At 52.2% G+C, this 14,727-nt stretch overlaps 1 protein-coding gene and 1 pseudogene across 1 annotated transcript; one reads left to right on the forward strand and one right to left on the reverse strand.

Moving 5' to 3' along the window:
• CAPN11 (calpain 11) lies at nucleotides 151-12,600 on the reverse strand (the record flags this gene model as incomplete). Its single annotated transcript, XM_018038657.1, has 21 exons — nucleotides 151-583; nucleotides 695-753; nucleotides 1,195-1,311; nucleotides 1,508-1,586; nucleotides 2,133-2,201; nucleotides 2,491-2,555; nucleotides 2,672-2,729; nucleotides 2,817-2,885; nucleotides 2,988-3,027; nucleotides 3,337-3,548; nucleotides 3,835-3,846; nucleotides 5,596-5,765; nucleotides 5,973-6,133; nucleotides 6,263-6,337; nucleotides 6,533-6,618; nucleotides 6,712-6,795; nucleotides 9,213-9,381; nucleotides 9,582-9,715; nucleotides 10,478-10,596; nucleotides 11,928-11,997; nucleotides 12,361-12,600. Coding segments are annotated over 21 exons (2,115 nt in total), but the record flags the coding sequence as incomplete, so codon positions are not given.
• Nucleotides 12,649-12,934, forward strand: LOC102181081 (annotated as a pseudogene).

Genomic DNA, 14,727 nt, shown 5'->3' on the forward strand with positions numbered 1-14,727 from the left:
ATATTTGCATTTCCAAATACTCCCTGGACAGGGGTGTGGTACCACCCCAACGGAGAACTACTGGGTTCCCCCTTTTCGGTGCTGAGGAAACGACTTACACCCCTGTCAGCCTCTTCCTGACGTAGAAACACAGAGACACAGAAGCCAGTGGCACGTGTTGTTCATTGTATTAATGCCCCCCACGCCCAGTGAGGGGGAGGAGGGAGGGGCGGTGAAACAGGGGAGCCTGAGCAGGGTGGAAAGCGTGGACCACCTCCCCAGCTGGGGACCCTGGGGAAAGTGTCACTTAACCTGTAGTGAAATATACTTGGAGAGGGAGGAAACTGGAGTAAATCCAGCCACCGAAGTCTGGTTGGGGTAAAAGAAAAACACTTTGCGTGGGGAGGGTGGGCCCGGGAGGGTGGGCCCGGAGGCCTGCTGATGGAGTGAGCCTGGCATCCAGGGTCCATTCCATCAGCAGAGGCCGCAGAGCTGAGTGCAACGGGGAGTACACCGACCCCAGGCCAGAAGCCCTGGGGGGCTGGTGGTGGAAGGAAGTCGGGTTCCTGCAGTGACTCTAACCCCACATAGTTATCTGCAGCCACTGTGGGGTGAGAAGAACGTCAGAAGATGGGAGAGGTGGGGCACGATGTCTGTGGAGAGGGAAGGGTCAGCGGAGCCACGGGTGGGGGTGCCTGAGATCCCTTCCGTGTACCTGGTTCAGGTCCAGGGAAATCTGGCCAGTGTTCTTAGGGTCCATAGTTAGAAAGTACGCTGTTTCGGGGAGGAGGCAAAGGGAGGAGAGTTGGGAGGTGAGTCAGTGGTCACCCATTCTCAATTAGGGCAGAGGTCAGAAAGGGTATCCCTCTCTCCAGCTATATCCCCAGTCCCATAGGGAGTTAATGATAAGGACTCCTTCCTAAAGCCTTGCTCTGAACGACGGCCAGTTCTGAGTGCTCTCCAAATACTATCTCATTTAACCTCTACCGTGGTCCTGTGCGGGCAGCACTATTATCTACACTTACAGGCACTGAGAGATACAGTGACTTGGTCAAGGCAACAGAGCCCGCAAGTGGTGGGCTGGGATTTGAACCCAGACTGCCTGCCCTGTGGAGGGGAGTGTTCTGGAGCGGGGCTTCTCGTGCAGGTATGTGGGAGAAGGCTGGTGGGCCAACGGCCCGGGGTGGGGCGTGGGCAGGTGCCCGCCTGACTCACTGAACATGGCCTTCAGCCTCAGGAAACAGCTGATGAAGCTGTCAAACTCCATGATCAAGCTGTCATTCGCGTACCTGGCCACCAGCACCTGCGTCACCTTGTTGTTCAGTCTGATGCCTGGGAGAGAGAGGGGTGCGGAAGGAGAGAGTCCAGCCCTTTGGCCGCTGCCTCCCCTATGTTATGTGGGGTCGCTCAGTCGTGCCCGACTCTTTGCGACCCCATGGACTGCAATCCACCAGGTTCCTCTGTCCATGAGATTTTCCAGGCAAGGATGTTGGCCCAGCCCCCAAACCCTGTCCTGCCCCTAGCCCACCTGCTTTCTCAATTGCCAAGCGCATCTCATAAGAGTTCAAGGTGCCTGACTGGTCCTGGTCACACTCTCGGAAGATGTCCTGAAGGGACAGGCAGTTGTGGTAGGGCCGTGTGCAGGGCACAGTGCTTCACAAGGGGTAAAATGCTTCACAACCAGGACCCCCCATGCCCTGTCCCCCGCTGGCCTACACCTGAGCTCCCATATTCCTATCGCCTGGTGACCGCAGAGCTGGCTCCTGGCACCTTGCTCAGGGCTCTCTGCCTGTATTCTTTGTTAGTTGATACCTAGACTCTGCTGGTTATTGAATTTTTTTCTTTTTTTAGCCACATTGCAAGGCAGGGACCTTAGTTTCCTGACCAAGGATCCAATCCACGGCCCCCCCACATTGGAAAATGTCCCAACCACTGAGACTGTCAGGAAAGTCCCGGGAACATTTTGACTATTTCATGAGGCAGCATGTCAACAACTCCATCCTGGGATATCTGTGTGTGTGTGTGTATTTGTGTACACGCACATGTCTAGTCAGGGGCTCCTGTTACAGGTTCATCTTTGTTAGACCTCCTAGTCCTCATTCCTCACAAGGACCTCTCTCACCCCCATAAACTGCCCCCTCAATGCCCTTTACCGTCCATTTCTTGATTTTTCTCCACAGGACCTGAAACTCCCGAAGCCCCAGTTTGCCAGAGCCATCTTTCTGAGAGGAGAGGCAGTCAAGGATATCAGAGGAGGGGGTGGGAAGGACGTCCCGGGGGCTGGGAAGCAGAGCAGCTCGCTGAGGTGCTCACTACCCCAAGACTGAAGGGCCCTGTAGGTAACCGGGGTGACAGCCAGGAGAACTGGCATCTTTTGTCACCCCAGAGCCTAATCCCCGTCCAGAAGGAGGGCATGGCTGGCCAGAGAGGGGGCCACCTGGGGGCAGGCTCAAGGGTAGGGGCTGGGGCAGGATAACCCTGGGCAGGGTGGCCCACTGGACGGGAAGATACGTCCAAGAGGTTGATCATGCGGCGGCAGACGTCCAGGCTGAAGCCCTCAGTTTTGAAGGTTTTGACTGGGAGGGAGGGGGCAGAAAGAAGGGGAGGGGTGAGCTGAGTGTTGCTGGGGTGGGGGGAGGGGCAAGTGATTAAGGGTGATTAAGGGAAGGCTTGCAGCGGGTGGAAGACTCACATCTGGAGACCACCTTGTTGAGCAGCTTCTGTAGCTCATACATGCCTATCTCCTTGCCCTAGGAAAGGGGGACTGTAAGCTCTCGCTCTGGCCCCTTCAGCCCCCAGGTACCTCCTTTCAGCACCCCCAGACCTCTGCCTCTCACCTCTCCACCTGCCACTATGTGAAACAAGCGTACGAAGTCCTGGTCTATGTCACTCTCAGAGATGCTCTCCTGGAGGGAGAGGGGTGGGAGAGGGACACGGTCCAGAGCGCTCCTTCACACTCCAACCCACACATACTGCCCCGAACCCCCAACCCCATAGCCTCCCCTCACCTCTTGGAGAAGCTCAGCGTAGTTGGCTTCATCCAGTTCCCTGGGCAGAAGTGGATGAAGGTGTGGAGTTAGCAGGGGTTCAGGGAGACAGGGACTCCAGTGGGAAGGGTGGAGAGGTCATGTGTATCTGAAGCAATAGGGAATGGGTGCCATGGGATTGGGGTTCCAATTCTGATTCTGCTACTACTTTGGACTTCCCTGCCTCGTGCCTCAGTTTCCTTGACTGTAAAATTAGGGACAGAGTGTTGGTGTCGGTGGGGGCTACCGGATGACTGATCCCTGAGCATGACATCCTACAGCTCAGGGTGGGGGGCAGGTGGCCTTGGAGCAGTGAGGTGGGGCCCCTCACCAGGACTCGCTGTGCTTCTCGGTGAAGACCCGCAGCAGGAAGTCAGCGTCCTTGTGCGGCTCGAAGGTGGAGGGGATGATGATGTATTCCCCCGGGGGCAGCTGGAACTGGCTGCTCACCTCCCGTGAATTGGTGAAGATCTCTGAGAAACCCAGGTCCTGGTACTTGACGAAGAAGTCCTTTTTCAAGTGGACATCCTGGAGGTTCTGAAACTGTACGTGCCCTGCAAGTGGGTCCAGGGTCCTCCGGGGGAGGGCAGGGAGAGAGGGACCCCCACAGTGAGGCCCAGCTGGGCAAGGTTAGGGGGACGCTGTCCCGGCTGGCAGGTAACTCCAGTGTGGTTGTTTCCTTCCCTGACTCCCACCCAGGGCCCAAGGGGGCTGGAACCCTGACCCAGTGGCCCCCAGACCCTTCACCGAATTCCACCCCTGGCCCATCTACACGCAGCCAGGGATGGGGTGGGTGTCTGCCGGGCGTCAAGCCCCTCGTCTTCGGTACCTCCTTTGGGATCTGGGAAAGGAAGAAAGAGGAAGGTCAGATCCCCGGGATGGCTAAGGGGCTCAGGTCCATGGAAGTCAGGCTGTGTGTGTGTTGGTGTTGGGGGGGCGGGGTACTGCTAATAAGGGCCCTGGGACACCAGTGTGGGGAGGCGCGTGGGATCTAAGAGCTGTTAAGTCCCAGCTTTAATAACCTTTCCTTTTGCTTTGGACAGCAAAGTATGGTTTACACCAAGTTTTGCGAAAAGGATATTTTATCACTTCGGGTTAAGGATGGAAAGGAAATCCCCCAGAGGTGGTGAACTAACTCACCCAGTCTCACGCTGCTGAGCAGTTGGAGAACTGGGAAAAAACATGAGGAGAGCATTTTCCATGGAGTGCTAATTTTTCCCAGGAAATTCATAGAAATCCAGGAATGAGCGCAAAGGTGCTCATTAAAAAGGTGCTCTATAAAAAGGTGACTTAAACCAAGATAAATACATTGCTCTCCTGCAGAAATATAGGTTCCTGCAGAACCTTTAAAATACTAATGGCCCAGGGGAGCTCTGGGTGGGTGTAGAAAAGGCAGCCTTTCCGGGAGGGGTCGCATCTAACCTTAGAAATGGTTTTGGGTGTCTGTTAACCTGAGGGACACACAGCCTAGGAGGAGGGCAGGGCTCAAGTCTGCTTTTGTTCATGATTGAGCATATAGAAGGTGCTCCATGGATACTGTTGACTATGTAAGTGAAAGGACAAATGGGCGTTTCTAGGATTTTGCAAGGCACAGTTTGGGAAATACTTGTCAAGGGTTTTTCCTGGCCAGACTCCATGCCCTTGGTGGGGTGGCTCTGCGGAGGTTTGGGGGCTGTGGGGAAATCTCTGAGAGTGTTGAAACCGGGAAGAGTTTGGACATGACCTTGCCTCTGGCTCCCAGTCTCCTTCCTTTTTATTAAAGGCGTTACTATTTGAAAGGCCCTTTAAACAATGCCTGGCACAGAGGAAGTGCTCCTTAAGTGTTTTTTTTTTTTTTTTTCCTTTTTGTTTACACCTCGAGGCATGTGGGATCTTTGTTCCCAACCGGGAATAGAACCGGTGACCCCTGCGCTGGACCACTAGGGAAGTTCTTCCTTAAGAGTTTTCTATTTAAAAAATTTGGAAAGAAAACTGTCAGCCCTGCCTTAAAAGCTCAACACACCACTCAAGAAAAAGCCAGGGCAGGGGGTTGGGGGGGGAGGGATAAACTGGGAGATTGGGATTGATATACACACACTACTGTAAATAAAATAGGTAACTAATAAGGACCTGGCTTCCCCAGTGCCTCAGCCGTAAAGAACCTGCCAGTAATGCAGGAGAGAAGGCAGGAGTAACGGGTTGGATTCCTGGTTCAGGGAAGATTCCCTGGAGAAGGAAATGGCAACCCATGCCAGTACTCTTGCCTGGGAAATCCCATGGACTGTCCACAGGGTCGCAGAAGTCAGACAGGACTTAGCAACTAAACACCACCACCAATAATGATCTCCTGCTCAGCACAGGGAACTCTACTCAATACCATGTAATGACCTATGTGGGAAAAGAGTAGGTGTGTGTCTATATACCACTGATCCACTTTTTTGTATACCTGAAACTAACACAGCGTTGTGGGGAGCAAAGAAAGAGCGAGCTAGGGGTGTGGGGGTGGTTGAAGGGAGGGTGTCCTAGTCCTGGGGCTGTGGGGTGGGCAGTGGTTCGGGGGGTGAGGCCACTGCAGGAGCAAGAGTGGCCAGGGCACCAGCTGGGCACCCACCGAGTAGATGACAAAGCCGATGGTCTCTAGCTGGGCTCCGTGGGGCCTTGTCCGCCTCCAGTTCTTCTGCATCAGGGCCACCAGGCAGGTGCAGACGGCTTCATCGTCCTCTATGTCATCATCCTCCTCGGGGAGACAGATCTTAAACTGGGGGTTGGTCCAGAATGTGTCTGTGGAGGAAGCAGGTCAGGATGGCCCTGCCCTTCCCAGGGTGGATGGGCTTCCAGACCACATACCCGTCTCCTCAACAGGGCCCAGTGGCATCTGATGGACCTTGCCCCTGGGCCCCTGGGCCCCTGGGCCTTGTTGTGCAGTGGGTCAGTGGCCCATCATCCATTCCCTGCCCCGAGTTCCACCCTCACCCTCGCACAGCCCACCCAGGTAGCTCCGGCAGCCCCCTGCAGTGCTGCCCCTCCGCCAGCTGCCCTCGTAGAAGGTGGTGTGCCAACAGCTCTTGGAGTCCCCAGAGACCGTGTCGGGTATCACGTTGCAGATTTCCAGGAGGGTGAAGTTGCCAAGGAAATCTTGGTAGGACATCCTGTGGTGGGGGGTGCGCAGAGCCATCAGTGGCACACCCACACCCACAGACCCCCCCCCAGAACCTCCCCGTTCAAGGCTCGGGTGCAATGGGAGGCAGGAGGATGACGGGGGCGGGCATGGGACTGACCAGAACTCCCCGTCCTCCTTCCTGTGCAGCAGCTGCCTCTGGACGTCTGGGGCCACCTCCTCCCACTCCTTGGCGCTGGAGCAGAGACAGGTTGGGGAGCAGAGCTCGTTCCTCCCCCAGGGCTCCCCTCACCCCTGAGCTACTTGAGAGTCCTGGTTAGATGGAGAATCTCTCGGTGGCATGGCCTTGCTCCGTGGGGGTGGGGCCTGCGGTGTGCTCTGCCCCTCCCCCCAGAGTGCTGGCGGGCCACCTACTTGTCACTCCACCTACTTGTCACTCCAGGCTCCATTCCACTCAATCCGGCCCCAGGGATTCCGGACTCGGATCAGCGTTTCTGTCCTGCCTTGGTAGGAGACCTGGGTGGGTTGTGGGCAGAGGTCAGGGGCGTAGGGTCAGAGAAGCTCTCCTTCTAGAGCCTCTCTGGGTGGGGTTACAGGGGTCAGACTCACATCCTGGAGGCCGGTCACTGAGTAAGCATGTCCTCTCACCAGCATACCCTGGGTCAAGGACTCCAGTTCATGTTCATTGGTGACCTGCAGAACACAGAGGGCTCGAGGGGAACTCAGGAGCTGGTCAGGGGGATGGGGGGCACCTGAAGACAGGTGACAACTCTCTGAACTCCCTGTTTTAAAACTTATTTTTATTGAAGAAGAGTTGCTTTACAATAAATGTCATGTTCGTTTCAGAGATACGGCAAAGTGAATTGGCTAGACGTGTACATATTATCCCCTCTTTTTAGGACTTTGTTCTTATTTAGATCTGGGTTCACTTTTCTTTTTTTAATTAAACTTTGCCTTTTCAAGTGCTTGCAGACTCACAAGCAATTTTAAGAAATGATACAGAGAGATCCTGTGTGCCCCATGTCCAACATCCTACAGCGGTAACATCTTCCAAAATTATAGCGCAGGGACATCCCTGATGGTCAGGTGGTTAAAAACCCGCCTTCCACAGCCCGAGACCAAGGTTCAAACCCTGGTTGTGGAACTGAGACCCCACACACTGTGGGGCAACTAAGCCCACACACCGCAATGAAGACCCAGTGCTGTCCAGATAAAAATAAGTAATTAGTTTTTAAAAACTGCTAAAAAAAAAAAAAGCTATAGCATGATATCAAGGTTTTTAGTTCTGTTTTATTTTTTTAGCTATGCCATACAGCATACAGGATCTTAGTTCCCCAGCAGGGATTGAACCTGTGTCCCCTGCAGTGGAAGCGTGGAAGTCCCTATAGCACAATATAAAAACCAGAATGAATATGTTGACACAATCTGTTGATCTAACACAGACGCCTCCACTTTTACTAGTATTCATTTGTGTATGTTTTATGTATTGTTATCATATGTATAGTGTTCTGTATCTACCACCATCGTCTCAATACAGAATATTTCCATCACCGCTAACATCCCACATGCTGCCCTGTCATAGCCAACAATCACCTCTTATGACCGTCTTGCCTAAACTCTGACAACTCCTAATCTGTTCTCCATTTTTCAAGAATTTTGTCATTTCAAGGCCTTCCCTAGGTGGCTCAGTGGTAAAGAATCCATCTGCCAAAGCAGGAGACACGGTTCCATCCCTGATCTGGGAAGATCCCAAATGGCTTGGGGCAACTAAGCCCGCAGCCACAACTATGAAGCCTGTGCTCTAGTGCTGCAGCTACTGAAGCCTGGGAGCCCTGAGCTCATGCTCTGCAACAAACAGAAGCCTCAGTGAGGACTAGAGTGTAGCCCCTGCTTGCTGCAACCAGAGAGTAACTTGCACAGCAATGGAGACCCAGCGCAGCCAAAAATAAATAGATTAAAAAAATTTTTTTGTCATTTCAACACTGTCATATAAGCAATCACACAGTATGGAACCTTTGGGGATTGGCTTTTTTCATTCAGCAGAATTTCCTTGAGACTCATCCAAGTTGTTGTGTGTGTCAATAGTTCACGTCTTTCTATTGCTGAGTAGCATCCCCTGAAATGAGTTCACTGCAGTCTGTTCAACTGTTCACCCGTTGAAAGACATCTAAGTCGTTTCCAGGTTCTGGTTATTACAAATAGACCTGCTTTGAGCATTTGGGCACAGGCTTTTGTGTGGACCTAAGTTTTCATTTCTCTGGGATAAATGCCCAAGAATGCCACTGCTGGGTCTCACAGTGACACTCTTGTGTTCAGTCACTCAGTCATGTCTGACTTTTTGTGACTCTTTGGACTGTAGCCTGCCAGGCTCCTCTGTCCATGGGGTTTTCCAGGCAAGGATACTGGAATGGCTTGTCATTTCCTCTTCCAGGGGATCTTCCCCACCCAGGGATTGAATCGAGTCTTTTGCGTCTCCTGCCTTGCAGGCAGATTCTTTACCACTGAGCCATGGGGAAGCCTCACAGTGGCACTCTGGGTTTATTTGTTTATTTGAACAAATAGGTGTTGGGGATCTATTATATGCCAAGTACCACCTTAAGTCCCAGGAACAGCTGTCAAAGAGACAAATGAGGTCGCTGCCTTCATGGAAGGGATTCCCTAGCGGCTCAGATGGGAAAGAATCTCCCTGCAGGGCAGAAGACCTGGGTTTGATCCCCCACTCCAGTATCCTCTCCAGTGTTCGTGCCTGGGAAATCCCATGGACAGAGGAGCCTGGCGGGTTACAGTGCATGGGGTTGCAAAGAGTTAGACACGCCTTCGTGGAATATGGAAACTGGAGAAGTTTGGTCATGAATATACACATTAACAAGTATGACAGTTTGTGACTGTGATAAATGTTGGGGGAAAAAAATCAAAACAAAATAGAGAGGAAATCAGGGGTAGGAACAGCTAACAGATTGAGAGGCAGGGAAGACTAGCCTGAGGGAGGAACACTGAAGTGGAAATGTGAATGAGAAGGGGCTAGTTATGCAGGTATCTGGAGAAAGAACTTTCTAGGTGAAAGCAACAACAGACTCAAATGCCCTGAAGCGAAACCCAGCATGGTTTACCTCGATGGAGCAGCCCATGAGGGAAGATCGCTCTACGGCCTTCCTAAGCATCCTCTGCAGGTTCCTAGGGGGATTCTGGAGTTGGAAGCTCTGTGTCATGCCCCCAGTGAAGTCCTCAAAGCCCTCCACCGTGTTGCCCCCCGACAGAGCTTCATACGATCCATTCAGCCTGCGGGCACAGAGAAGGCACTGTCTGGGCTCTGTCTGGGAGGCAGCTGGTTGTGAGCTTCGACCTCAGAGGGGGCAGGGAGGGAAGTGAGGGATGCCCCGCGGTCCCCCTGCCTGTTCCCCTGGTTCCAGGTGCTTCCGTCTCTGCCAACGGTCAGGGCAGGCTTGGAGGCCAGGCCAGTCACTTGGCTAGGCACTCACTTGGCGTATGCCTTCTCCAGTAGGGCACTCCAGAACTCAGTGCGCTCCGCTGAGTGCACAAATACCAGCTTGCCATTCTTTGTGGGCAGCCGGTCATCCACCACTACGTCCATCCACTCCCCAAACTGCCAGATCTGGGGGTAGCAAGATGGGTGTCAGTGAGGTGTGGGCATCTGTCTGCCCCAGGCCCCTTTCCAAACGTGAGCGCGCGCATGCGCGGGCACACACACACTCCCCTCTCCTTGCAAGAGGACTGTTACACACGTGCCCCCTGGTGGCCAATTCAGTGACACACCAGTGACAGAGAGCCCACCCACCTCCAGAAAAGCAATGAAAGATCTGAAAGGCCCCCCAGCCTCTAGTCAGGTTCTGCCATGGCCTCCAGAGGGATCCACTCGCCTTTGGACTTTGGCTGGTCTTTTATATCTGAGGTCTTGTGATTCAGAAAAACTCTTGTGACTTTCAGAAATGTTTTTATGACCTGAGGAATTTGTCCACATGATGCATAATTTAAAGAGAAGATTACAAAAATTATGCGAAACTCCCATGTCATAGATGTTGACAGACAAACACACACATATACGTGCATATATTGATACGTATATGTGTGTTTCTGCTAAGAGAAGGAGAGACAGAGACAAGAGGAGGAGAATCACAGACCATTACAACTATTTTCTTTGGGGGCTTTAAAAGCTTAGCTTACACAATTTCTTTAGTGAGAGGATATTTCTCTAATAATTAGGCAAAAATCTACCCTAATAAATATCTTCTTTTTTTTTTCAAAAGGAAAGAGAAAATGTAAGCTTCAAAGCATGTACTAATTCTCACGCAGCCTCCACACACACGTGCACATGCCTCAAACACAAATCAACTCTGGCTTTCAAATCATCCTTCACCTGAAAATGGAAGATGCCAGCGTAGTTCTTCTTGAAGCTCTGCCCCTTGGGCACCACGCGGAACAGCAGTTTGGGGTATGCGGTGAGGGAGCCAATGGCGGCCAGCAGCCAGCAATCTCCTGAAAAGACAGCAGGACTGCCCAGCTGCGCGTTTCCGTTTCCGTGTGTGTGGCCCCGGAGCCCAAGCTGAGGATGGGAACCGGCGGTGGGAGCCCACACGAGAGAGGCTCTCCTTCACCTAATACCTTAGACTGAGGAAGTCGGAGCACCCGCAGGGACTTTAAAAATGTGTCCACAAGTCCTTCTACAACCCTCCCCCCAAGAGCAGAAGGCTAGCTCCCCTTCCCTTCCATGGGAGTTGGATTGCACGCACGCATGCTTTTTTTTTTTTTCCCTGGCCGAGTGGCACGTGGGATCTTAGTTTCTGGACCAGGGATTGAAGCCATGCCTCTCTGCAGGAGAAGCACAGAGTCTTAACCACTGGAGTGACTTTAAAAATGTGTCCACAAGTCCTTCTACAACCCTCCCCCCAAGAGCAGAAGGCTAGCTCCCCTTCCCTTCCATGGGAGTTGGATTGCACGCACGCATGCTTTTTTTTTTCCCTGGCCGAGTGGCACGTGGGATCTTAGTTTCTGGACCAGGGATTGAACCCATGCCTCTCTGCAGGAGAAGCACAGAGTCTTAACCACTGGACCACCAGGGAAGTCCCTGCAGGTTCGTTTGCTTTTAACAGCAGAACCTGGGGGAGGTCATCACCTGTTTCTCCTGAGACCAGCTGGGGAAGTCAATCTAGCCTCCCCCTTGTTCTGTCTCAGGCCACTCACTCTAGGGGATGCCAGCTACCATGTGGGGATGCTCGAGTGTCCTACGGAGAAGCTACGTGGCAAGGACCCAAGGCCTCCTGCCCGTGAGCATGCCACCTTGGAAGGGGACTCTCCAGCTCCCGTGAAACCTCCTGAGAGACCTTGAGCCAGACCCACCCAGCTCTATTGCTTCCTAATTTCTGCCCCGGAGAAACTGTGAGATGATAGATGTTTGTTGTTGCTTTAAGTCACTGAGTCTTGGAGCAATTAATAACTAATATGTTGCTGTTCAGTCGTTAAATCGTGTTGGACTCTGTGACCCCATGGTCTGTAGCCTACCAGGCTCCTCTGTCCATGGGATTTCCCAGGCAAGAAAACTGGAGTGGGTTGCCATTTCCTTCTCCAGGGGATTTTTCCCAACCTGGGATTGAACTTGTGTCTTCTGCAGGCAGGTTCTTTACTGCTGAACCACCTGGAAACCCCAATAAATAATATAGTACCCTGCTTATTCCCAGACCCAGATGGCAGCAGATGGGGGTGAAATCTGGCTCAGGGGAGGAGCAAGGAAACAGAAGAGCTGTCTGAGCCTTGGGGTCCCAGTTCCCCAGCCTTAGAAGACACCCCAGGCTTTCCTGCTCCGCACTCACCAAGCACCCCCTGGCAGATGTCAGTTGGGCTGACCCCATTCACGATGAACTGAGGATTGCTTGTGATTTGCTGCAGAGAAGGAAGAAAGGTTTCAGAGAGCCCAAGCCATCCCCTCTTAACCTCCGTCCTACCTCCTTGGGGAATGCTGCCTGCCTCTTGGATTCTAGGGGAAACATGGATGGGGGAGATGGGGTGGAGGGGGGAAGCTGGCATAGGTGTAAGCTGTGACAGCAAAAGTCAGTGAGTGACCTTCCCAGGGTCATCTGAGAGATTTTACTTAAGCACTTCCAGAACTGTCCTTAACCCAAATGGAGGTGGAATCCAGGGCAGAGCCAAGAGAGGGCGATGGGGGATTGGAAATTGTGTAAGCAACTGGGGCGTCACTACACGTCCCATCCCCCAGGAGTCCACGCCTCCTCTCCCGGTGCCCACACTGGGCCGTTGCCAGCTGATGTTCTGCACGTGCTTGGAGTTGGGTGCCAGTTCCTTGAAGCCTAGTGAAGTGGGTTCTGCAGGGAAAAAGGGGTCCTCGAACAGCTCTCCCCTCCGTAGGCAGAGTGCTCGCAGTTCCTCAAAGCTCTGGTTGTTGTAGTTCTGGGCGTTGTGGTGCTGGCCCACGCCCTTGGCCTTGAGTCGGTTCTGGCTTATGTGGGCCGCAATCCCTCTGTCAAAAACGGTCTCTGCTTAATAATCAAAGGACAAATAACCCATTAAAAACAGACAAAGGAGTCCAACGCTCCAATCTGCTCCAGCCCAGTTGCCTGTCCCGGATCTGGCTCCACCATACCCAGGTGCCCCGTGTGCGACAAGGAGGTGTACTTTGCTGAACGGGTGACAGCCGTGGGGAAGGACTGGCACTGGCCTGGCCTGAAGCATGAGAATTGTGGGAAGATGCCTACCTTGGGGCGGGGATCAGGTGGAACATGAAGGCAGGCCCTGCTATGCAGCCATGCTCAGACCCAAAGGTTTTGGGCATGGTGGAGCCGAAAGCCACACTTTCAAGTAAACCCAGGTTTTGGAGACCCCTCTCTCCAGCTGCTTGCCAGGCCGCTGCCCTACAGACTGACAGCAGGCCTTCCCCACAGGTACTGGGCTTCTCTGTAGACCCCCGTGCCCTCAATAAACCTGGACCCTTGGGAGAAAAAAAAATGGACAAAGGATCTGAATTGGGGTCTCTCTGAAGAAGATATATGAATGACCAATAATCACATGAAAAATGCTCAGTATCATTCGTCACTAGACAAATGCAGGTCAAGGTCAGTTCACACCCACTGAAAGTTAAGTGTTAGTTGCTCAGTCATGTCTGACTCTTTGGAACCCCATGGACTATAACCTGCCAAGCTCCTCTGTCCATGGAATTCTGTAGGTAAAAATACTGGAGTGGGTTCCCATTCCTTTCTCCAGGGGATCTCTCCAACCCAGGGATTGAACCTGGGTTTCCCACATTGCAGGCAGATTCTTTACCGTCTCAGCTATCAGGGAAGCCTGCTGCTGCTGCTACTGCTGCTAAGTCATTTCAGTCATGTCCGATTCTGTGCAACCCCATAGATGGCAGCCCACCAGGCTCCCCCATCCCTGAGATTCTCCAGGCAAGAATACTGGAGTGGGTTGCCATTTCCTTCTCCAATGCATGAAAGTGAAAAGTGAAAGTGAAGTTGCTCAGTCGTGTCCGACTCTTAGCGACCCCATGGACTGCAGCCCACCAGGCTCCTCCATCCATGGGATTTTCCAGGCAAGAGTACTGGAGTGGGTTGCCATTGCCTTCTCCAGGGAAGCCTGCTAGGACAGCTGTAATCCAAAAGATTGGTAATGAGACGTGTTGGTGAGGATGTGGGGAAATTGGCGTTCTCAGACACTCCTGCTGGGGATGTGAAAGGGTGCAGCTACTTCAGAAAATAGTCTGGCAGCTCCTCAGTTAAACACAGAATTACCACATGATCCAGAAATTTCACCTCTAGGTATATATACCCAAGAGAGATGAAAGTATGTTAATACATCCAGGACTTCCCTGGTGGTCCAGAGGTTATGAATCACCTGCCAACGCAGAGGACATGAGTTCAGTCCTTGGTTCTGGAAGACTCCACGTGAGTCGGAGCAACTAAGACTGTGTGGCGCAACTAGCGAGCCCGCGCTCCGCAACAAGAGAATCCACTGCGGTGAGAAGCCTGTGTACTGAAACTAGAGACGTGCCCCACTCATCAAAACCAGGGAAAGCCTGCGTGCAGCAACAAAGACTCAGCGCAGCCAAAAATAAATATGTAAATAAAATTTAAAAAAATCTGTCCATACAAAAACCTGTGCACAAATGTTTATAGCAGCAGAATTAGTCACAATAGTCAAAACGTGGGGGGAAAAACCCAAATGTTCATCAGCTGATGAATGGACAAGCAAAATGAGGAATACATAGATGATGAAAAGAAATGAAGCACTGAGATGAACCTTGAAAACACTTGGCTAAGTGAAGACAGCGGTCACAAAGGACTACATATGATATGATTCCAATTATGCAAAGTGCTCCAAATGGGCCAATTCATATAGAGACAGGAAGTATAATCATGGTTGCCTAGGGCTTAGGGGGTTGCAGGGTTGGAAACTGATGGCTACAGGGTATGGGATTTCTTTGGGGGGGAGAATGAAAAGGTTCTAAAATTGATTGTGGCAATGGTTGCACAACTCTGTGAGTGTACTGAAAGCCATTGACTCCTACACTTTAAATGGGTGAATTATACGGTGTGTGTGTGAATCACAGTTCAATAGAGCTGCTTTTTTTTTTTTTTTTTTTTTTTTAATGATCTCCAG

This window comes from Capra hircus, chromosome 23 (genome assembly GCF_001704415.2).
Source record: "Capra hircus breed San Clemente chromosome 23, ASM170441v1, whole genome shotgun sequence".
NCBI classification, from domain to species: Eukaryota; Metazoa; Chordata; class Mammalia; order Artiodactyla; family Bovidae; genus Capra; species Capra hircus.